The sequence below is a fragment of the Eleutherodactylus coqui genome, chromosome 4 (assembly GCF_035609145.1).
Source record: "Eleutherodactylus coqui strain aEleCoq1 chromosome 4, aEleCoq1.hap1, whole genome shotgun sequence".
NCBI lineage: Eukaryota > Metazoa > Chordata > Amphibia > Anura > Eleutherodactylidae > Eleutherodactylus > Eleutherodactylus coqui.
This window is the reverse complement of record NC_089840.1, coordinates 250,719,353-250,744,289: the sequence shown is the minus strand read 5'-3', so window position 1 is coordinate 250,744,289 and position 24,937 is coordinate 250,719,353. Positions and strand designations below refer to the sequence as shown.

At 45.8% G+C, this 24,937-nt stretch overlaps 1 protein-coding gene across 1 annotated transcript in view; it reads left to right on the top strand.

The window, feature by feature from the left end:
• The window catches only part of LOC136626212 (alpha-2-macroglobulin-like protein 1), a 95,002-nt gene that overhangs the window by 29,376 nt on the left and 40,689 nt on the right, over window positions 1-24,937 (top strand). Inside the window, exons 12-18 of the mRNA XM_066601065.1 lie at window positions 535-747; window positions 3,027-3,099; window positions 6,860-7,005; window positions 8,127-8,282; window positions 18,246-18,410; window positions 20,369-20,495; window positions 22,540-22,624. Of these exons, the coding sequence (XP_066457162.1) occupies window positions 535-747; window positions 3,027-3,099; window positions 6,860-7,005; window positions 8,127-8,282; window positions 18,246-18,410; window positions 20,369-20,495; window positions 22,540-22,624 (965 nt within the window). The remainder of the gene's footprint in view (window positions 1-534; window positions 748-3,026; window positions 3,100-6,859; window positions 7,006-8,126; window positions 8,283-18,245; window positions 18,411-20,368; window positions 20,496-22,539; window positions 22,625-24,937) is intronic.

Sequence of the window (24,937 nt, the reverse complement as noted above, 5' to 3'; positions counted from 1 at the left end):
CCACACCTCTCAGCTCCAGGAGAGGTAGGAATGCTGCTAAACCCTGCTTTCGCCTGAAAGCAAGGTGGGAACATCAGAACGGCTGCAACAACCATCATTTAGTTTATGGCGCTGTTCAAAAGTAAAGAACCAGCAGAATGTCCCATAAAGAGACTGGGGCAGTCTGTAAACGTGGCGTCAGAGGGAACACAAAACAGGTTGGGGAGAGGTAAGTATACAACTCTTTGTTATTTTATGGCAGGGGGAGCTGGATTTTGAAGAAAAAAGGATCTTGGGTCTTAATGACCCAAGATAAAATAATATGATGTACAAATCTAGCAAAGTTTAACTTGACTTGGATAACTTTCTGCAACAAGTTATCTATCGTAAGCCATTAAAAAGCTATTGTTCTATGATCTTAACACAACAAAAGCCATTGTGAGACAACTGAAAGGGTAAATAAACCGTGGCATAGAAAATTATCATAATGTGTTAAGCATCAAGTTACATTTTCTACATCTGTATTTATTGAAAAATCTCTTATTTTCTGTCCAGGGAAGGTTCCCACCGGATGGAAAAGAAGAAAGATATTATTCACAAACTTTGGTTTGGCTGCATCCTCTCTACTCCGAAAGTAACAGCTTCCTGACGGTAGACGCAGATACGAGTAGCTTGTCGTGTGACTCTGATCCACATCTGACTGTGGAATACTCTATCAAGACATCAGAGCTGGATCCTGCAGATGGACAACTACACTTCTTCTACTTTGTGAGTGTTCTGTAGATACATGCCAGAAAATTGCTTTGTTAATCGCTTCTGATTCCAAACCTTAGTGGAAAAGTGCTGATTAAAATGCAGTTACTCTTCAGTGAAATTAATGGGAGCTACCGAGACTTTGCAATTGGGTTGTGTTCCACATCTTCATATACGGCTTCCACGAGAGAAGCTAAGGGCATGCAAAGATGCTGTATGGATGTGTCCACTTTTACCTTAGCCCTGATTTGATTAACTCCTTAGGGACTACACTTCTGCTTTTTTTCTCACCCCTTTTTAAAAAATCTTAACTTTTTTATTTATCCGTTGCTGTATGAGGGCTTGTTTTTTGCGAGACGAGTTGTATTTTTCCATGGTACTATTTAATGTACCGTATAATGTACTGAAAAACGTAACAAAAATTTTAAATGGAGAGAAATGGAAAAAAATGACATTCCGCCATCTTTCAGTGCATGTTTGCACAAACTGCAACAAAAATGGCATGATAACTTTATTCTATGGGTCAGTACGATTACTACGATACCAAACTTGTATCGTTTTTTTTTCATGTACTACTTATATATTTTTTTTAAAAGATATTTCATTTTTAAAAATTATTTTCTGTCTCCATCTTCTGCGCAGAATAACTTTTTTATTTTTCCTTCAATATAGTTGTGTGAGGGCTCATTTTGTGCGCTATGTCCTTTAGTTTCCGTTGGTACCATTTTGGAATACATATGACTTTTTTATCGCTTTTATTAGACTTTTTCTTGGCAACAGGGTGACCAAAAAAGCGCATTTCTGGAATTTTTTTTTTCGGACAAAGTTCACCGTGCGCGGCAAATAGATCAGACTTTAGATCAGACAATAGATCAGACTTTGATAGATCAGACGCAGTGATACCAAATATCTATTTTTGTTCTATTATTTAGATTTTTTTTATTGTAAATTTGGCAAAAGGTTTTTTTTTTTACTTTTATAACTTTTTTTTAAAGTAATTAATAAAACGCTATTGTTCTTATTTTTACTTTTTCTTTTAGTCCTCCTGGGGGACCACAACTAGATTGCTTATGCAGTATGATGTAATGCCATAGCATTATATCATACTGCATTCTGACAGGCAGCCTATCAAGCCACCCCATGGGAATGCCATTCTGCCATGACAGTCATGGGGCCTTTTAGATGGACCCCGGCTGCCATGACACCCGCACAGCTCCTCCGATCTCACCGCGGGAGGGCTGCTACGGGACCCTCAAACATCGTTTGGTGGATTTAAATGGCGCTGTCAGATTTGACAGCGGTGTTCAAAGGACTAACAGTCCCGATCGGCCGCGGCCGAATGGGGCTGTTGCCCGCAGGTGTCAGCTGTAATAAACAGCTGACACCTGCAATGTATGGAGGGAGATAGCAGCACTGTCTCCCTTTATACACGTCCTGCAATGGCAGGACCTAAAAATACGATAGGGTGGTCACTAAGGGGTTAAGGACTTCAATTTCTCAGGAAAGAAATTTAGTACAATATTGTGACATGCTAGCAAAACACTTAAGTCCTGCAATTCATATCACAGTCACTGAGTGGCCACAATAGATAGATATAGGATAGACACCTCGGAGCAGAGTATCTCAAAATCATGTTGTTTTGGAAGGCTGGTCATCTTGTGATGCACATATCTGATGATGTACAGCTGAGAGAAAAGATAAGGAAGGACACAACTGTAGCAGTATATGAAAGACTCTAGTACTATAAATGACACATAGTTGGCGCTGTGGGCTACATTATATTTAAAGGGGTTTTCCATGGAAATACTATTGATGACCCATCATCAGGATAACTCATCAATAATTGATCCGCCGGGTCCGTCGCTCGGGACCCCAACCGATCAGCTGTGCGGACGCAAACTGTTAGCGCCGCAATAACACTGAGGTCAGATTGGAAGCCTCTACGCCAACTTCTGTGTAGTGGCCAGCGCTTGTAACTGCAGACACGGCTCTCATTGAAATCAACGCGAGCTGTGCCTGTAGTTACAAGCGGCGGCCACTACACAGAGGCCGACATGGAGACTTCTGCTGCTTCTGCTCCGACCTCTGTGTATTTGCTTACAGCATGTGCCTGCTCATGGAAAACCCCTTTAACAATCATATACTTATACCTCCATAGTATAAATGTATTATTTTACATCAATAATAGAAATGCAACCACTAAAATCCAGCCTGACTTTCCTGATCTTTATCTGTCCCATGTCACACCACGAATGCAATTAGTTTGATTCACGTTTATATCTGTACTTCCACAGTATGTGTCAAAGGGGGCCATTTTATCGCATGGTGAACATGATATTGACATCAGAGAACAGTCCCTGGGCTCTGGTGAGTATATTAGTCTGTGTAAGTACATTACATCTACATTAATGTTGAGCGATTATTAAAAATATAATTGTGAATCCGGACTCCCGATTCCGACTCCCATTAAAATCAATAGGCTTAAAAATTGGGTTTTCTAATTCGGCCTCGGTAGTGGTGCTCAGTAGTTAACACTGCTTTCTTGCACTGCTAAGCCAACACACTGTCGACGTTCCACTTGCCCTATATGGCTGACGACATGAACGCTTATGTGCAGTGACGTCAGTTAGTGAGCTTATGTGCGGCGTGCGCGCCACCTGCTGTCCACAGTTGGTGTAGGGAGACGCATGCGCAATGACGTCACGCTGTGACTTGCCCAGTGGAGTTCCCGCCGGAGCGTCAGCAGGGTGCTGTACTGTCTGTAAGGTAGAAACTTCTATATAAATGACGCTTTCTGTACTTGTATGTTTTGGGCTTGAGAAAGGTGCCAGCATGCACCGAAACGCGTTGCCATTTTTTTGATGAATAAAATAAAGAATTCCTATTTATGACCCCCTGGTCAGAGGACTCTATCGTCACCACAGAACCTGTATGCATCATCACTACTGGGAGCGTGCTTCTGTGATACATATCCCTCTCCTCCAAAGTAAGTGTCACTAACATCTACGTAGTCTACGTGGCTATACAGTTGCTTTACTTGTTCACAGACATCCTTGGAGTGCAGGATTTTTTACCAGTTTATTTTCTCTTTTGCATGTAACTTTTGGTCTCATTCCCTGAAAAGGCCTCAAATTAAAATAAAACTTTTGGTCTCCATGTGTATGGTATTCTGGCTTGGCTTTCAATTCCCAGTCATTGTTACAAGGCTTGTATAAAGAGTCTAACATTGACATGCAGGAATGCTGCCTTCCAATAGGTGGCACTGCAGAGGTATTGTTCCGTCTCCCTTATTTGCAGGAAACGCACTTCTCAGTTCAATTTGCCCAAAATTCTCTAACAAGAGATATCCCCAGATATATTTGTCCTGTGTGCAAAAAAAACAAACATGCAGGAGTCCCAATTGCATTTAGGGACAATCTTAATTTTGCAGTGACAGACCAGATTGTAGATTCAAGAGGCAGATATATTATTCTTGCAGGCACCCTAAACGAAAAACCCATCACCCTGGCTAATGTCTATACACCCAACAGTGCCCAAATCTCCTTTTTGAATAGGGTAATAAAAAAAAAAAATCAAGAAAATACAAATGGGAGATTTAGTTTTATGGTGGGACTTCAGCATCATTCTACATAAGACAATAGATCCCACTGTAATTAATAGAACGTATCCTTGGCTTCATAAAGAAGCCTTATATGATATCTGTAGATGTAATTAACTTCTAGTCAGAAGAATATACCTTCTTTTTCCCAAACCACAAATCATTTTCCCGTATAGACCTTTTCTTGGTCAACAGTTGGACTCTTCCCATAACCCTGCCATCAGAAGTAGGCACGACTACCTGGTTGGATCATTCGCCCATATATTTAAAACTTGCTTTAGGAACCCATCAGAGAAATACAAGAATTTGGCGCAATAATGTGACCCTACCTAAATCCCCTAAAAGGGTAGTAAAAAAGCAAGAAAGAGGCTCGGCACTCCAACAGGAGAACGGCAGTGGAATCTTGGATTTAGCAAAAAAATCTCCCTTCCTTTAATTCCGTCATCAAAACATTTAAAAGTCCTGTACAACGCGTTTCGTTGCGATCACTGCGACTTTATCAAGTACAATACATCATACAACACAATTAGCAATTTAAATGTGAAAACCGGGACATACATGTCAGCACGCCAATGGACATCCTGCCACGGCGTCCAGATACCACTTCCAGGTGTCAGGATAGAGCGGGTGACGTAAAACATTCTCTAGAGTGCACGGGACGCAATGGTGGAACGCATAATTCCCCATTTCCGAGTATCATGACTGAGAGGATGACGTGAGCACGTCCTCTGGAACGCACGTCACGTCCAGGTGGACCGCAAGAAACTCACGTCATCCGCTCAGTCACGATACCCGGAAATGGGGAATTATGCGTTCCACCAGTGCGTCCCGTGCACTCTAGAGAACGTTTTTACGACACCCGCTCTATCTGCAGCAACCTCCGCAGCAATGATTTTCAGAAAAGGGCTTAAAAATAAGCCCTTCCCTGAAAATCATCCTTCACTGTAAAAAAAAAAGTTTAAAAAAAAATCACCTAGAAGAGCCGTCCGGCCCCGGCAATCGTCTTCTGGAGCGCTCAGCCAATCACAGGCAGCGCCCAGCCATTCATTGAATTCATCGAGTTGCCCCTAGGTTCCCTTACCTATTTCATTGCTACTTTAAATAGGGGAAGAGGGAGCAGGCAAGGTATTAGATCTGTTTCAGATCTCCTAGACAACAAAAAGACAATACCTTTCCATATACTCAGAAAACTTCAGCCTAGCTACCAGTGAATTTCATTCAGATTGCCAGATACAATCCTTTTTACACAGCCCCCACATAGTGAAATGCACCTTTCCAAATAACTTGGTACCTCTTACAATTCTACAACGTTCTATCTGGAGACATGGGATTGATTAAAAAACCTCACCTGTTAAATTGGGAAAAAGACTGAAAAGATGACTTTTTTCCAGCTCAATGGCTGATGTCTTTTAAATAGGCAAAACAAGTCCACTCTATCCGCCAACCTCCTGCAAGACATTAACCAGATGGTACTACACCCCCTCTAAATTGGCAAGGAGTTTCCCTAAAAGCAGCAACAAATGCTGGAGAAACTGTGGACAAGAGGCCACAATATACCACATTTTCTGGAAATGCCCAAAGACACAACCCTTCTGGGAGGGAGTGTTCCAAACCCTTTATGCTGTAACAGGCATCACCCTGGTTAAAAACCCACAATTATCCCTACTGCTCCTAGAATGTAACAGCATATCCCTGCAAGACCGAAAATCAATCTGCCACTCTTTTGGCGGCCAAGCTTATCTTAACTAGAAAATGGAAAACCTACGCTCCTATGGGAGTCAGTGGAGCCAGCTGGCAAAGGGAGAAGTAGGGAGTTTAGCAGTGCCAAGCGCTGCTAAACAATGCAAGGTGCCCCCCACCGCCTGCAGAAAAAGGGAGGGGGAGGGAGTTTAGCAGCGGGGAGGGCTAGAACAATGAATGGAATCCCTGCAGAGATGAAGTGAGTCCACACGGGGACTCCCTTCATTCCTGTGGAGACGGGAGTCCCCATGGGGAAGAGAGTCTCCGCGGGGATTCTCTTCATGGTTCTGATAGCTGGAGGATTTCGGGACTGCTGCATCAGTGCACTGCAAGATGCCACAGCCAACCACGTAAACTCACGGAGAATAGCGGCTATTCTGCGTTCATGCGATTTACCACTCCGATAGCCACGCTGTTTTAGCGTGGCTATCGGAGCGTTAAACTGATGCCCGTGTGAAAGATGCCTTAATACAGGAAAGTTTTGCTCAAAGCAGACAACCATTTAACTGACATCATGAGATTAAACCTTTATAAACGTTATCTATTAATCTGTTTACTGGATCGATGATCCTAACTCATGGGGTCTTCATCAGGCAAAAAAAAAAAGTAGCAATAATCCAGTTTATCTAATGAAGCAGTTTATTAATGGATAATAAGGTACCATGAGCCAAGAAGATATTGTCCCTCATCGTCTCTACAGCACTGTGAAACATCTTGGTGCTATATAAGTAATGGGAAAAGAATTAGTAAATAAATGTTTTTTTTAATCTTTCTTTTCTTTTTCTCCAGTTCTGCAAGGAAAGTTTACATTGAAGATCCCAGTAGGTCCTGAGTATTATCCTAACTTCATTTTCGTTGTTCACACAATACTGGAAAACGGTGACATTCCATCCTATAGGAAAGAGTTTAAAATTCCTGCATGCCTAAAGAATAAGGTGAGAGCACTAGTCCGGACAGGGGCATGGCTATGGGGGGTGCAGAAAAAAATCACTGCCAATGGCCCTACTTACTGATATAGAATACCAGGGCGGTTATAAGCACTACACCCCTCAGTATGCAATATGGAGGAGCACTGCACAGATACAAAATATAGCTGAACCACCACTAAGTGCTGGGGTGGCCCAGGGTGGCAGTACTAGTGTGGTTCACTTTTGAGGTGCAGGGCAACCGACCTGGCTGAATCATGTAAGCCTGCATGGTGCGTCACACTTATCAGTTGGTCTGGCATACTTTGTATGCTTTCGGCTGCTTTCACACAGTTGAGAAATTCGCGCAAGATTTGTGCAATCTCTCTCCAATATGAACCCCCTTCTTCTGAATGGAGCATATACATTAGTGTTTTTTTTTTCCTGAATCGGGAAAATTTTGCGATATGACCTCGTCCAATGTTTGTTTTTAATGGGGCTGGAAAACACATCACACGACGTGCAATGTGCACTTGAAGTGAGGTTTCCCCTTGAAAATAATGGGAAAAACTTGACGATCCTCCGATCTACACAAGTGGAAAAATTTGCAACTTCACAGAAGTGATGGAGGTGTTTTTTTGCCCGAAAAATGCCTCCCATCAAAATGAATTCGCACTTCACGAGCGTGATATAGGGACGAGTTTCACGCTCCCTATTGTGAAATTAGCCTAATCTATGTGCAAGTATAGTAATTATCAGCCACTCCCCTGAATATGTGATTGGTGCGTGAGTGGTTGTTCATCAGCATTTTGCACCCGTGTGGCACTCTTTTGGGTTGTGGTTTTACACCTGCCCTTGTATCAGTGAGTATGGCTGCTGGCTGTGATATGTCCTCTTTCTGTTTAAGGACTTTTCACACGTGACGGAAATAACGCCGCAGGACGCAGCCAAATCCATAGCTGGGGAATTCCATACTAAAATCCACAGGTATTGGGCAGATTTGGAGTAGAGTTTACAGCGGCCTGCTGTGCGTCGTGCGGCATATTCCGTCCTGTGGGAAAAGTCCCTAAAATCGCTTCCTACACTAAATAGAGATTATTATACGGGAACCATTAAGTTTTCAGTTTGTATAGGATGTTGTTTCTTTATAGATCACACTTAAGTTCTCTAAAGAAGAAGTCCGGACAGGAGAAAAAGTAAGTCTGGAAGTGCAAGCTGATTCTGGATCACTCTGTTCAGTGCGTTCAGTGGATAAAGGACTATTACTGGACCGGAAACATAGAACATCGGAGGACTCCATGAGGATGGTGAGAATAATTTCTTCTGAGTTACCCATGAATCAATAATATCATTCTCTCACATATTGTATATCCCTTCCCCAACCAGTATTTGGGGACCACTGTTATAGCAAACTCTTGTTTGTCTGAGTTTGACTTTGTCGCAGAAAGGAGTTTGTTATCTGGCACAACTTCTTTTAATATCCTCATGTGTTTTCTGTGGTCGGAAAGACAGAGCAGTCGATCAAAAAGTGCACGTTCACTTACGAATAGAGATGAGCGAACGTACTCATCCGAGCTTGATACTCGTTCGAGTATTAGCGTGTTCGAGATGCTCGTTACTCGTAACGAGTACCACGCGATGTTCGGGTTACTTTCACTTTCCTCTCGGAGACGTTAGCGCGCTTTTCTGGCCAATTGAAAGACAGGGAAGGCATTACAACTTCCCCCTGCGACGTTCAAGCCCTATACCACCCCCCTGCAGTGAGTGGCTGGCGAGATCAGGTGTCACCCGAGTATAAAAATCTGCCCACCCGCGGCTCGCCACAGATGCGTTTTGAGATAGCTGAGGGACAGTGCTGTTGGTGCCGGAGCTGCTATAGGGAGAGTGTTAGGAGTTAGTGTAGGCTTCAAGAACCCCAACGGTCATTCTTAGGGCCACATCTAACCGTGTGCAGTACTGTGGAGGCTGCTTTTAGCAGTGTTGCACATTTTTTTTTTTTTTGGTATATCGGCCGTGCAGAGCATTGCGCCCTGCAGTAATAGTCCAGGGACAGAAGTGTGGAGGCAGGGAGAGCGTTAGGAGTTATTATAGGCTTCAAGAACCCCAACGGTCCTTCTTAGGGCCACATCTAACCGTGTGCAGTACTGTGGAGGCTGCTTTTAGCAGTGTTGCACATTTTTTTTTTTTTGGTATATCGGCCGTGCAGAGCATTGCGCCCTGCAGTAATACTCCAGGGATAGAATTGTGTAGGCAGGGCCAGAAGACATATATTATTGATTGAATATACGCAGTGGTCCTTTTGAAAAAAATATTTGAAAAAAATCTATTTGGCCTGCCTGTCACTCTGCTCAGTGTTCTGGGTCCGTGTCTGCTGGGGGTAGTATTTCTCCAAATAAATATGCAGCCAGCTAAGTGTTACAGCAGGCTTGCGCCAAATTATTTCCTGGCTCTGAAATCACCGCTCTGTTGCACTTAATAACAGTGCAACACTGCAGTTCCGTGACACACACATCAGGGACAGAATTGTGTAGGCAGGGCCAGAAGACATATATTATAGATTGAATATACGCAGTGGTCCTTTTGAAAAAAATATTAGGAAAAAATCTATTTGGCCTGCCTGTCACTGTGCTCAGTGTTCTGGGTCAGTGTCTGCTGGGGGTAGTAGTTCTCCAAATAAATACGCAGCCAGCTAAGTGTTACAGCAGGCTTGCGCAAAATTATTTCCTGGCATTGTCTGGGCTCTGAAATCACCGCTGTATTGTAGTTCACAGTGCAACACTCTGCAGTTCTGTGACATACCCTAGGGCCAGAAGCGCTTAGGCAGGGACAGAAGACATATTATTGATTGAATATAGGCAGTGGGCCTTTGCAAAAAAATTTGGGGAAAAAAATCTATTTGGGCTGCCTGTGACTGTCCTCAGTGTACTGGGTCTCTGCTGGGTTTAGTAGTTCTCCAAATTCATACGCAGCCAGCTAAGTGTTACAGCAGGCTTGCGCAAAATTATTTCCTGGCGTTCCATAAGTGAAGTCAGCCTCCAACCACAAGCCAATAAGTGGCACATTTAATTACAGCGTTCTGTTTCTGCATTACTGGTAATACAGCATGCTGAGGGGTAGGGGTAGGCCTAGAGGACGTGGACGCGGCCGAGGACGCGGAGGCTCAAGTCAGGGTGTGGGCACAGGCCGAGCTCCTGATCCAGGTGTATCGCAGCCGACTGCTGCGGGATTAGGAGAGAGGCACGTTTCTGGCGTCCCCACATTCATCGCACAATTAATGGGTCCACGCGGTAGACCTTTATTAGAAAATGAGCAGTGTGAGCAGGTCCTGTCGTGGATGGCAGAAAGTGCTTCCAGCAATCTATCGTCCACCCACAGTTCTGCGCCGTCCACTGCTGCAACTCAGAATGCTCTGGCTGCTGCTACTCCTTCCTCCCAGCCTCCTCACTCCATTACAATGAGACATTCTGAGGAGCGGGCAGACTCCCAGGAACTGTTCTCGGGCCCCTGCTCAGATTGGGCAGCAGTGGTTCCTCTCCCACCAGAGGAGTTTATCGTGACTGATGCCCAACCATTGGAAAGTTCCCGAGGTCTGGGGGATGAGGCTGGGGACTTCCGCCAACTGTCTCAAGACCTTTCAGTGGGTGAGGAGGACGATGACGTTGAGACACAGTTGTCTATCAGTGAGGTAGTAGTAAGGGCAGTAAGTCCGAGGGAGGAGCGCACAGAGGATTCGGAGGAAGAGCAGCAGGACGATGAGGTGACTGACCCCACCTGGTTTGCTACGCCTACTGAGGACAGGTCTTCAGAGGGGGAGGCAAGGGCAGCAGCAGGGCAGGTTGCAAGAGGCAGTGCGGTGTCCAGGGGTAGAGGCAGGGCCAGACCGAATAATCCACCAACTGTTTCCCAAAGCGCCCCCTCGCGCCATGCCACCCTGCAGAGGCCGAGGTGCTCAAAGGTCTGGCAGTTTTTTACTGAGAGTGCAGACGACCGACGAACAGTGGTGTGCAAACTTTGTCACGCCAAGATCAGTCGGGGAGCCACCACCACCAGCCTCACCACCACCAGCATGCGCAGACATATGATGGCCAAGCACCCCACAAGGTGGGACGAAGGCCGTTCACCGCCTCCGGTTTGCACCGCTGCCTCTCCCCCTGTGCCCCAACCTGCCACTGAGATCCAACCCCGCTCTGAGGACACAGGCACTACCGTCTCCTGGCCTGAACCCACACCCTCACCTCCGCTGTCCTCGGCCCCATCCAGCAATGTCTGTCAGCGCACCGTCCAGCCGTCGCTAGCGCAAGTGTTTGAGCGCAAGTACGCCGCCACGCACCCGCACGCTCAAGCGTTAAACGTGCACATAGCCAAATTTATCAGCCTGGAGATGCTGCCGTATAGGGTTGTGGAAACGGAGTCCTTCAAAAGTATGATGGCGGCGGCGGCCCCGCGCTACTCAGTTCCCAGTCGCCACTACTTTTCCCGATGTGCCGTCCCAGCCCTGCACGACCACGTCTCCCGCAACATTGTACGCGCCCTCACCAACGCGGTTACTGCCAAGGTCCACTTAACAATGGACACGTGGACAAGCACAGGCGGGCAGGGCCACTATAACTCCCTGACGGCACATTGGGTGAATTTAGTGGAGGCTGGGACTGAGTCAGAGCCTGGGACCGCTCACGTCCTACCCACCCCCAGAATTGCGGGCCCCAGCTCGGTGCTGGTATCTGCGGCGGTGTATGCTTCCTCCACTAAAGCACCCTTCTCCTCCTCCTCCTCCAATGCAACCTCTGTCTCGCAATCAAGATGTGTCAGCAGCAGCAGCACGTCGCCAGCAGTCGGTGTCGCGCAGCGTGGCAGCACAGCGGTGGGCAAGCGTCAGCAGGCCGTGCTGAAACTACTCAGCTTAGGAGATAAGAGGCACACGGCCCATGAACTGCTGCAGGGTCTGACAGAGCAGACCGACCGCTGGCTTGCGCCGCTGAGCCTCCAACCGGGCATGGTTGTGTGTGACAACGGCCGTAACCTGGTGGCGGCTCTGCAGCTCGGCATCCTCCCGCACGTGCCATGCCTGGTCCACGTCTTTAATTTGGTGGTTCAGCGCTTTCTGAAAAGCTACCCATGCTTGTCAGACCTGCTCGGAAAGGTGCGCCGGCTCTGCGCACATTTCCGCAAGTCCCACACGGACGCTGCCACCCTGCGCACCCTGCAACATCGGTTTAATCTGCCAGTGCACCGACTGCTGTGCGACGTGCCCACACGGTGGAACTCTACGCTCCACATGTTGGCCAGGCTCTATGAGCAGCGTAGAGCTATAGTGGAATACCAACTCCAACATGGGCGGAGCAGTGGGAGTCAGCCTCCTCAATTCTTTACAGAAGAGTGGGCCTGGTTGGCAGACATCTGCCAGGTCCTTGGAAAGTTTGAGGAGTCTACCCAGGTGGTGAGCGGCGATGCTGCAATCATTAGCGTCACCATTCCTCTGCTATGCCTCTTGAGAAGTTCCCTGCAAAGCATAAAGGCAGACGCTTTGCGCTCGGAAACAGAGGCGGGGGAAGACAGTATGTCGCTGGATAGTCAGAGCACCCTCCTGTCTATATCTCTGCGCGGTGAGGAGGAGGAGGAGGAAGATGAGGAGGAGGGGGAAGAGACAGCTTGGCCCACTGCTGAGGGTACACATGCTGCTTGCCTGTCATCCTTTCAGCGTGTATAGCAGGAGGAGGAGGAGGATCCTGAAAGTGATCTTCCTAGTGAGGACAGCCATGTGTTGCGTACAGGTACCCTGGCACACATGGCTGACTTCATGTTAGGATGCCTTTCTCGTGACCCTCGCGTTACACGCATTCTGGCCACTACGGATTACTGGGTGTACACACTGCTCGACCCACGGTATAAGGAGAACCTTTCCACTCTCATACCCGAAGAGGAAAGGGGTTCGAGAGTGTTGCTATACCACAGGACCCTGGCGGACAAACTGATGGTAAAATTCCCATACGACAGCGCTAGTGGCCGAAGGCGCAGTTCCGAGGGCCAGGTAGCAGGGGAGGCGCAGAGATCAGGCAGCATGTACAGCACAGGCAGGCCAACACTCTTTAAGGCCCTTGACAGCTTTATGGCTCCCCAGCAAGACTATGTCACCGCTCCCCAGTCACGGCTGAGTCGGCGGGAGCACTGTAAAAGAATGGTGAGGGAGTACGTAGCCGATCGCACGACCGTCCTCCGTGACGCCTCTGCCCCCTACAACTACTGGGTGTCGAAGCTGGACACGTGGCCTGAACTCGCGCTGTATGCCCTGGAGGTGCTTGCTTGTCCTGCGGCTAGCGTCTTGTCGGAGAGGGTGTTTAGTGCGGCTGGGGGAATCATCACAGATAAGCGTACCCGCCTGTCAACCGACAGTGCCGACAGGCTAACACTCATCAAGATGAACAAAGCCTGGATTTCCCCAGACTTCTCTTCTCCACCAGCGGACAGCAGCGATACCTAAGCAATACGTAGGCTGCACCCGCGGATGGAAGCATCATTCTGTATCCCCATCAAAAACGGGGACCTTTTCGCTTCATCAATCTGTGTATACTATTCCTCCTCCTCCTCCTGCTTCTCCTCCTGAAACCTCACATAATCACGCCGAACGGGCAATTTTTCTTAGGCCCACAAGGCTCAGTCATATAATTTTTCTAAACAATTTTTATACGTTTCAATGCTCATTAAAGCGTTGAAACTTTCACCTCCAACAATTTTTATTTTAACTGGGCTGCCTCCAGGCCTAGTTACCAATTAAGCCACATTAACCAAAGCGATTAATGGGTTTCACCTGCCCTCTTGGTTGGCCATGGCCAATTTTTCTGATGTACATTAGTACTGTTGATACAGCAATTTTTGTGGGCCCTCGCCTACAGTGTAATCAAATTAATTTTTAGCCCACCTGCATTACAGCTGACGTTACCTCAGCTGTGTTGGGCAATGCAATGGGATATTTTTATGTACCGCCGGTGGGTTCCAGGGAGCCACCCATGCTGTCGGTCCACAGGGAGTTGTAAATGCATCTGTGTCCACTTCTAAAGAACCCCAGTCTGACTGGGGCATGCAGTGTGGGCCGAAGCCCACCTGCATTAAACATGACATTATTACCTCAGCTGTGATGGGCAATGCAATGGGATATTTTTATGTACCGCCGGTGGGTTCCAGGGAGCCACCCATGCTGTGGGTGCACAGGGAGTTGTAAATGCATCTGTGTCCACTTCTAAAGAACCCCAGTCTGACTGGGGCATGCAGTGTGGGCCGAAGCCCACCTGCATTAAACATGACATTATTACCTCAGCTGTGATGGGCAATGCAATGGGATATATTTATGTACCGCCGGTGGCTTCCTGGCACCCACCCATGCTGTGGGTCCACAGGGAGTTGTAACTACATGTGTCCACTTCTAAAGAACCCCAGTCTGACTGGGGCATGCAGTGTGGGCCGAAGCCCACCTGCATTTCATCTGACGTTAGCTCTGCTGTCCAGGGCACTGCAATGGGATACATTTATGTACAGCGGGTGGGTTCCAGGGAGCCACCCATGCTGTGGGTGCACACGGAATTCCCATTGCGGAGTTGTACATGCCTGTGACTATTTATAAAAAAACGCGGTCTGACTGGGGCATGCAGACACCTTGACAGAATGAATAGTGTGTGGCACATAGGTTCCCCATTGCTATGCCCACGTGTGCAGCTCCAGATGGAGGTGGCACAGGATTGGATTTCTCATTGCTTCTGTACAGCATTGTGGACTACCGCCCCGCCCCTTTTAAAGAGGGTCGCTGCCTAGCCGTGCCAACCCTCTGCAGTGTGTGCCTGCGGTTCCTCTGGCAGACGCACTTATAAATAGACATGAGTGTGGCGTGGCATGAGGGCAGCTGAAGGCTGCGTAGGGACAGTTTGGTGTGCGCTGTGGACACTGGGTCGTGCAGGGGGGGTTGGGCAGCATGTAACCCAGGAGAAGTGGCAGCGGAGTGTCATGCAGGCAGTGATTGTGCTTTGTTGGAGGTAGTGTGGTGCTTAGCTAAGGTATGCATTGCTAATGAGGGCTTTTCAGAAGTAAAAGTTGTTGGGGGGGGGCCCACTCTTGCTGCTATTGTGGCTTAATAGTGGGACCTGTGAACTTGAGATGCAGCCCAACATGTAGCCCCTCGCCTGCCCTATCCGTTGCTGTGTCGTACCCATCACTTTCTTGAATTGCCCCCGATTTTCACAAATGAAAACCTTAGCGAGCATCGGCGATATACAAAAATGCTCGGGTCGCACATTGACTTCAATGGGGTTCGTTACTCGAAACGAACCCTCGAGCATCGCGAAAAATTCGTCTCGAGTAACGAGCACCCGAGCATTTTGGTGCTCGCTCATCTCTACTTACGAACCATTTTACAGTTACCAATTTAGACACTGAGCCGCCTCTGTTCAGATAGTTGCTGAAGTGTACGAACAGCCGTTTGAAATTTTTTACAAAGAGCGCTTATTGTTCATTAGTTGCTCACCGACATATTATTTGTAAGGGGAATCTCCATGCAAATTCTTTTGCAAGCCACTCAAATACTGATGTAACACTGCTAACACATCCAACATTCGTGAGTTACTGGGTAATGAGTCGCAGATCAGTGTAACTCGGCATGACTATGTTACTTGCATAGCATGGGGGACATTCAGTTTAACCCTTTCCAATCCACTGTTTGACGTCTTTCTACATTCTGATTGAAGCCTGTGCAGTTCCGATCTCGGAAGATGTCCAGCAGGGTATTCTTACTATATATTTCCGGCTGCTTTATTGTTGGGGCCTCTCCGGCATGTCACATACTGCAGTACTAGCTCTAGCCAGCAGAAAGGCGCAGGACGTTTTTCACTGTAGATGCAGCATACCAAACTTGTGTTAGCCTAGATACATCTGTATGAATGACTGTGATTTTGGCACCAGATGACTTTTGATCAATAGCAACTATCGTGGGTAAGCTCAAACGGCTAGTGAGTAAATTATCGCTCGCCACCCTGTTGATGGCAGTGTTCACACGGAACGACTGTCGATTGTATTCGTACTTTCGAGCAATTATTTGGATGATAGTTTTCCCATGTAAAACAACCCTAAATTGTAAAAATACTAAAACTTGATTGAATTACTTAAAGGGATATTCCAATCTCAGATATTTATGGCATGTCCACAGAATGCAGATCTTACCGCTGCGACCCGCATGTATTTCCAGAAATGGATTCCCTCAACCTTGTCCCAGCTGCTCTTCTTTTCCTGTTCTCTGTTCTATGGAAGCTGTTCTACATTGTTTCTGTGACTCCCACTCACTTCTATGCGTAGAGCACACTGGAGGTCCAGAAACATTGGTTCTAACTCCAAGACTAATGAATACAGTTTTATAAATTTTGGTTAAAACATACCTTACTCAATGAGAATCAGAAACCTCTCAAAAAATGTTCGCTGAGTGCTTTTTAACCCTATTGCAACCACCTAAAAAGCACCATTTACTTTCAAGGGTGAAAAAACACCTGGTCTGGGCTGCTAGCTTGGCTGTCTCACTGGCACACAATGCCACACGACAACCATGTTTTTCATCAGTAATGTAGTTGTAGTGACCTGAAGTGTGGCACTACAGTAAAAGTACTTAGCTACAAGTCAAGAGCAACTGTCCTAACTACAGCTCATTTTGCGAAGGGTAGTGATGCTGGATTTCGTTTAACAGAAGTTGGGGCTGGAAAAGGGAATTAATGGATTAATTTGGTTTAGTCATTTTCAATTTACTACAATCGTTTGAGGCCCTCTGAAAACCTCTGTATGGTGCAAACAGGACCACCCTGTCATTGGTGCATGACCCAGAAGAAAAAAGGAGCTCTCGGATTCGTCAAGGGGCATAGCCAACTACACCCGATTTGAGAAGAAAGCCCTGGTTAGAGGAGACTGGGGAAATTCCCTTTTCCTTGATCTGTGTCGCAGCACAGAAATATAAAAGTGTTGTGACGTGGGAAGGAGTTGGTTAGAGCAAGACAGAAAGCCAGAAGGAGGTGGAGGAAGTCTGCAGCCAGGTGAAGCCATCGTTCCTGCTGGCATCCCCCCTGTCTTGTAGCTAGAGAAGCTTACTTACAACTTCAAGGAACCCCTTGTGCAGTTGATCATTCACCCACTATGCTGAGAGAAGACTGAGCTTGTCTTCAAGACCTGAAATCCCTCCAAGATGTGCCTTCCCTTTGTGCTTTCACCGAACAGCTAGAACAGACAGCACCGGAAGCTGCAGTGACCAGAGAACCTCCAGACGGTCCCACTGAGTGAATACTAGAGAATTTTAGCTCATGTTTCAGGCTGGCAATCTTGCTTGTCACAGGTTGCATAATCAATAGGATCTGTGCTGCCTCCTGAAGAGGAAAGTTCACTAGAATAAGCCACAAACTATGCAGAAATTGAAAAGGAACATCATGCAAGAAATTGCTGCAGTAACACAGGACATGCTTACCAAAACATTCAGCAATACAGAGCGTCTGGTTCAGGTGTGCGTGATCGCAAACAGAGGACACTTCCACCACATGTTATGAGGGGTTCCTAATTCCCATTGCATAAAGTATGCTTTTACCAAATGTTATTAAAATGTGTTCATTAATCTTAGAGGTTTTTGATTCTGCAGCAAGTGAGGCATCCTGTAGTAGACATCATTCTGTTCAAATCACAAGTCCATACATAAGGTAATCTACTAGTTGTGGGGGTTGGAGATGAGCGAGCATACTCGCTAAGGACAATTGCGCGATCGAGCATTGTCCTTAGCGAGTATCTCCCCGTTCAGCAGAGAAGGTTCGGCTGCCGGCGTGGGTTACAGGTGAGTTGCGGCCATGAGCAGGGGGGTTGGGGGGGAGAGAGAGAGAGCTCCCCTCCGTTCCTCCCCGCTCTCCCCAGCCGCTCCCCGCCCGCCGCCAGCAGCCGAATCTTTGCTCCTGAGCAGGCAGGTATTCACTAAGGGCAATGCTCGATCAAGTATGCTCGCTCATCTCTAGTGGGGGTATATGTTGGTAATTATATATTTGTTTTTACAATCTTGCCTCTTATTTTCCATGGTAGCAATGTTGATGCCTAAGCACCAATGTACAATGCTATAAACCATTGGTTTCCAGCCTGTTGCTTTCCAGCATGATGTGCTAGGGTTGGGAGTGGGGGTTGTTGTACAAAAGTCTGAAATCAGGGGTTTGAAGACCATTACTATAAACAGTAATAGATCCTGCTGACTGGGGAACAATATATTTTTTTCTATCTAGCTTGAGATGATGTCAGAAAGAGTTATGTTGAACAAGCGAGGCGTTCCTTATTCAATTGAAGACTTTGAAAAATATCCTTGTTTAAGAAACAAAAAGGATCCCCAGGCTGGACTACAAGAGGCGGCCTGGTACCACGGTGATGCTGATGTGTACATGATGCTCAAGGTAATAAACAACTACTTATTTATTTACTTAAAAACATCCTGTTTAGAACAAATAATAATTGTCTTCATCAGTATACTGAGTGCAACGTTTGCCGTCTTTAAAATAAAGTGAATAAATATGCTAAATGGCCACTTTATTTGAATCGTCCACCTACCGTGTTTCCCCGAAAAGAAGACCCTGTATTATATTAATTTTTGCCCCAAAAGAGGCGCAGTGTCTTATTTTCGGAAAGTGGGGGGCTTATACTCACCTGGTCCGCGGCATCTGGCTCCTTCACGCTGGTCTCTGGCACTGCGGCAGGCTGCAGTGCAATCCTCAGCGTTGATACAATACTCTCTTTCTGGTGACAGGGCTTTGAATACCCTGCCTCCAGCAAGCAAGTGCTGTGATTGGATCACGAGCGCCGTTGCTCAGCCAATCAGCCGGCGCTCTATGAACCAATTACAGACATTCAGTGATGTCATTCATTGAATGATTGAGTGTCGGCTCTGATTGGCTAAACCACGGCTCTCGTGATTCAATAACAGCACTCGCTTGCTGGAGGCGGGGTATTCAAAGCCCTGTCACCAGAAAGAGTGCTATATCAATGCTGAGGACACGGCAGCCTGCCACAGCGCCGGAGACCAGTGCGAGAGAGCCAGATGCCGCGGGCCAGGTGAGTATTGCTGGGGGTATTTTTCATCTAGTTTAACTAGGGCTTATTTTCAGGGAAACACGGTAGTAGCACATTTGACCTCCTTTGGCCTTTAGAAGCTGAGCAATTTGTTTTGGCGTAGATTTCACTAAATATTTAAATTGTTCTGCAGAAATAATGTCCCATGCGGACAGGAAGCTACTTTTATTTGCTGCAGATTAGATGGAGGGTATTGACATGCTCTGAACAGCTGACAGAAAGGGATCATTGATTCATGCTGCTTGCACCAAATTCTGTCCCTCCCATCATTATGGTGTAACAGACATTTAGATTTATCTGACCAGTTAAGGTTTTCCACTTTTCAGTGTAGATGTAGTGTTATTTAAAAATCCCTCCCACCTCCCTTCTCCGCCCACTGTCATTGGCTCCCATAGGAGTCTATGGCAGCGGACGTAGTCCGGCCAGGAAGATAGTTCCAGGACTATCCTTCCTGCCTGGCGGCAATACGCCTGTGTGATCTGATGCATTGGAATCCAATACATCAGATGATAGCATATATCGTTCATCAGTGAAAACACCGGCTGATATACGCTCGTGTGAATAAGCCCTAAGACATATGTCTCGCTTTTGTGTCTTTATATAGGAACAAGAGCATGCTTAATAATCCCGATCACTCTAAGGGCTTCCTCAAATGGGTGCATGTGCAAATACTCGCCACTACAGAGTGTATAAGTGCGTGAACTTGTCAAAGGGCTTTTTTTTTTGCCAGTCCAAACTTTGTGCTCTTACGCACCAGCAAAAAAAGCCGAAAGATAGGTCCTGCCTATCATAGAAAAACTACATGCGAGAAAGATAGGGTAAGGCCGTGAAAACGAAGCCATTGAAGTCAATGTTTTCATTTTGTCATGTTTTGCGGGTGTGATTTTTACGCCCACAAAACGTTCCAAATCATGATTATCTGAAGAAGCCCTAAGGGCTCACTCACAGGGGTGTATGAGGGCTGCATATTACGCATGTGAAGAAAGACGCAGCATGACCTATATTGGTGCATATTACATGCATTTTAGGCTATGGGGGTTTAAAATACTCGTGTTACATGTGTATTACGCACTTGAAAAATACGCGGAATATGCAGCCCCCATACGCCTGCCTGAGTGAGCCCTAACACTTCAATCCTGGAATTGCTTGGCGTCTAGTTTCCCAGTAACGGACATACAGTAGCTAGGAGACAATAATTTGGCAACAAAAGCACATTTGGGAGGAGGAAACATTGTATATATGTTTGCATCATAGTATCACTGTATATATTCTTTATTATTAACAGCACAGCAATCTCAAGATATTTACGAATACTAAGATAAGAAAGCCGGTGGTGTGTGCTGCTCCATCCTTCATAAAAAAACGCATCTCCAATCAACCATCAAGGACAGTAGAGTTACAGAAACCGCCCAGTACGTATATGTCCTAATTAGGGATGAGCGAATATACTCGCCAAGGCACTACTCCCTCGAGTGATGTGCCTTAGCCGAGTATCTCCCTGCTCGTCCCTAAAGATTCGGGGGCCGCCGCAGCTGACAGGTGAGTTGCGGCGGGGAGCAGGGGAGAGCGGGCAGGAGAGAGGGAGAGATCTCCCCTTCATTCCTCCCCGCTCTCCCCCGCAGCTCCCCGCCCCGCGCCGGCCCCCGAATCTTTAGGGACGAGCGAGGTGATACTCGGCTAAGGCACATTACTCGAGCGAGTAGTGCCTTAGTGAGTATACTCGCTCATCCCTAGTCCTAATCCTATACACATCTGCTTGGAATGGGGATTATACTGTATGGTAAAGTCATCATATCTCAGCACTCTCAGCTTTCACTTCTGATTGTTTATCTGTACCTTTTCCGTTGCAGAACTAAATCATGAGATCATTCATGAACCCAACCAAAGTGATCACTACGGCGAGATTATAGGAAAGGCACAATAGGCATATGTTCTGGGCCTCTACAGCCTGCAGGTTCAGGATAATCTCCACCATACTCATGTCCTGTACAGGCTGCTTCTTTCCTTCTGCCCTACCCAGCATTTTCTAGCTCCTGGCAGTTACTATTTACAATATCGTATACTGGTAGTATGTGTCTACATTGTTCATCTCTAGAAAAATAGGGCTATCATGATATCTGTTGAGAAATCTAATTTAGTAGGGAGAGGTGGTAGCATATGCATGTAGTTCTCTCTTTTAAAGTCTAAGTCACTTAATTGGTTGTCTACATTACCATTGATCATAGTAGAGAAGAGTTTTCTAGTTTGGAAAATCCATTTTTTAGATACCCTACTAGTGCATTCCTATGTGGTCACCTGTTGAGGGCCTTCTTCCCTTAGGCAGAGGTTGAGGACAAAGATCATATCTCACTGGAGCAATACATTGACAGCCCATTGATTTCAATGAGGACAGTGTAATGCTTCATCTTCCCAGTAGTGATGCTGTAGGGGAACAGAAGACTTACTATCAGATTCTCATACAGATCACAAGTGACGTGATTGGTATACCCTTCTTACATAAAGGGATTGTCCAAAGAACTACTTTTGTAAGAGGTAATCTTGCTACTTTTTGCTGACTGAGTGCCGGTTGCACCAAGGTTTTGATCTGAGGTTAGGAAAAGTTAATCTAACATCAAGTAGAAAAATGTTACACCAACATGTTTAGCCCATGATCCTGGTTCAAATCTAGGTTCAATTTGATTCCTCGATTATGGCAGATCAAACTAGTTGAACTTAGTTTAGCAGCCAAAATCCAAAATGATGGACTAGGCTGATAGCCTGATAGTCCTTTCATGGGTGGAAAATTACACCCACATTTGGTGCTGGTAGCAGCCATATTTTTACTATCGCTATGAATGCTGGGAAGATCACTTCACCACAGTCACCAATCACAGTGCTCGATACATTTCTTCTACGATCAACCTTTGCTCGCAGATCAAGTGAACTTAGTTTTGCAAATCTTAGATCAAAAGGTGTTGGTGCAACAATTTTGCTTTAAAGGGGCCTTGTCACATCCCCACAGCACTGTAAACTAAGTTATAGTGCTGTTAGGGAGTCAGGTGAGCTATTTTTTATACACGCCCGCCCCGTGGTTCATGTGGTGCCCACCACTGAAGATCACATCGGCACTGCGAATCTGACTCTTTTCACACTGCTGTGAAAAGAGTCCAATTTGCAGTGCTGGCATGGTCTTCAGTGGTGAGCACCAGATGAACTACGGGGCGGGCGAGTATATAGAATACATCACCCGTCTCCCTGTCACCTTCCCTAACAGCACCATAACCTAGTTTATGGTGCTGTGGGGATGTGACAGGTTCCCTTTAAACCAGGTTCAACAGCTGAGTTCAGTTTAACTAGACCTGGATTAACAGCATGGTTGGTGCAACCTGAGTCTTCTACTGTCTCTTTACTTTTTTCTCTGCCGTAACGTCATGCATACCTTGTATCTTACTGTACTACTGTATTTCTTGCTTTAAGATTCAAAGACTGTAGAAGAGAAAAAGAAACCTCTGAAAAGAACATTCTTCCCAGAGACGTGGCTCTTTGATTTGGTTTCTGTGGGGTAAGGTCATTTCTATATAGTTTATGCACTAAAAAACTTCTAGAAAAGACTTAGTTAAAGTGCTGTATCCAGTAAGTAAAAGATAGGAGTACCTAAGTATATATAGCTAGTTCACAGAAAGTACATGGACTCTTGTAGCCTACGAGGTTATTCAGATGAGAGATCTATCATACGGACCGATGGTCCATGTGAAAGACATTGCAGCACACCCTATAATCGTCCATTTTACCGAAGAGAAGAGCCCATTCAATGTTTGGGGTCAGACCAGCTTGGAAACCACACCGCTAGGTGTCCGTGTGCAGTTCGATGCATGTTGCACCCGAGATTCTCATGTGCAACATGCATATGGCTGTGTGACTGCAGCTTTACAATAGATGACCGTCATATGGACCTATATAATATATATATATAGTGACAACACGGGGATCATTCGCTCACATCACAGGTAGACAGCCAACTGCTTCATTAGGAGTTGCCCTTCTTCCAGCTGCACCTGCATAGCCTCCATATGGGCTTTTTGCTTCTGAGCAAGGGTCTCCTGTTGCTGCACCTTCTCCTGTATTAATTGCTTCAGCAATTCCTCCATACTCATAGAGGCTGTTTGATATATATATATATCAGCTATGACATTAAGACTACAGCCAAAAAATGTGTAGGTTCCCCTCATCGTGCCAAAATACAAAATAGTTCTGAGGCATGGATTAAAGAAGGCCTCTGAAGGTGTCTTGTGGTATCTGGCAGCAAGGCATTAGGTGCACATCCTTTATATTTTGTATAGTAAGCTGTGAAGTGCGGCCTCCACTAGTTCACCAGTTCTCCTTCCTTGGACCAGTTACATACTGGGAACACCCACAGTATTTGCTATTGTAGAGATGTGTTGACCTAGTAGTTTAGTCATCATAATCTTGTCCTTGCCCCTCAAATATTTTCTTGCTTCTAGCACATCAACATCAAGAACTGACTGTTCACTTGCTGCCTAATATATATCAGTCCATGGCAGGTTCCATGGTCACCATCAATAATATTCACTTCACCTGTCATATGTACTCCGATGTTGGATTTCTCCCCTGCATACTGTAATATGCATGTGCAGAAGAGAACTCCGATGTCAGACCTCTCTCCTAGTGTAATGTACATGTAAAATATACATATGTATACTATACACATATAATAATACTATGTAATAATATATACATACATATGTGTAATATACATATGTAACATACATATAATGTAATATACATATTAACTCACGCTTAATTTAAAAAAATTGGTAATAAAATCATCATTACATCATTTTTATGTGTTTCTGTTGAGTAATTTGAAGGAATTTGCAACATGCTTCCCCACCCAAAATAAATAAGAGCTGGAGAGTATGTGAGTGGCAGGGAAATTGGATTGGAAAGGATTAATCAGCATAGAATTTAGGACCTGTAGATAGAATCAATACAGTAAAGTAATGACACACCCTTTATATATGTATCCATGATCAGTAATCTAGAAGTTTTGGTCATACTACCAATCTAATGGAATTATGTAACCGCATCATGTGGAGACTCATCAACTGTAGCTGAAGTCAGGGCCAAGTTTGTACACTTTGTATATGGTTTTAAGTGGTTTTATTATATTGTTTTTTTCCTTTGTTGTATTTCTGCATTTCATACATGCTGCCTTGTACTCTGCAGTTTGAATTGTGGTGCCCGCTGTTTCTACAAAGTAGAAAATTACACATCAAGCTACATCAATATTTCCAACTTATTGCATGCTATTTCAGCCTGAGTATGTAGGCTCCACGGTGAGTGGACTAGAAAAAAAAGTGCAACTTCCAATTGAAGAAATGTCAAGAGAACAGGAACATTAAGGGCTCCCACCCACTGGTGTTTTTTCCTCCACTGAGATGCGATTCTAAAGTTAAAGTCTGGCATCGCAGTGTGAGAAAAACGCAGGCAGATATCCCAAAATCGCTGGGATATCGCTGCGACATCGCCAGTCTTTTCAATGGGGCCAGCGGCAGCAGCGCTAGCCCCATTGAAAAGATATGGAGAATGCCGCGGACTTCTGCCACAGCTGTCACAGCTGTGGCAGAAGTCAGCGGCATGCTATCCCATTGCTTTCAATGGGATCGGCACTGCTGCTGATCCCATTGAAAGCAGTGGTTTCTGACAAGCCCCGCAGAATGATTATCGGAGAAGGGCTTGAAATATAAGCCCTTCCCCGATAATCATAAAAAAGTGGTTAAAAAAATAATAAAAAAGTTACTCACCTCTCCTGCTGTCAGCCGCGTCCTCAAGCTGGCTCCCCGTTACTGCTACT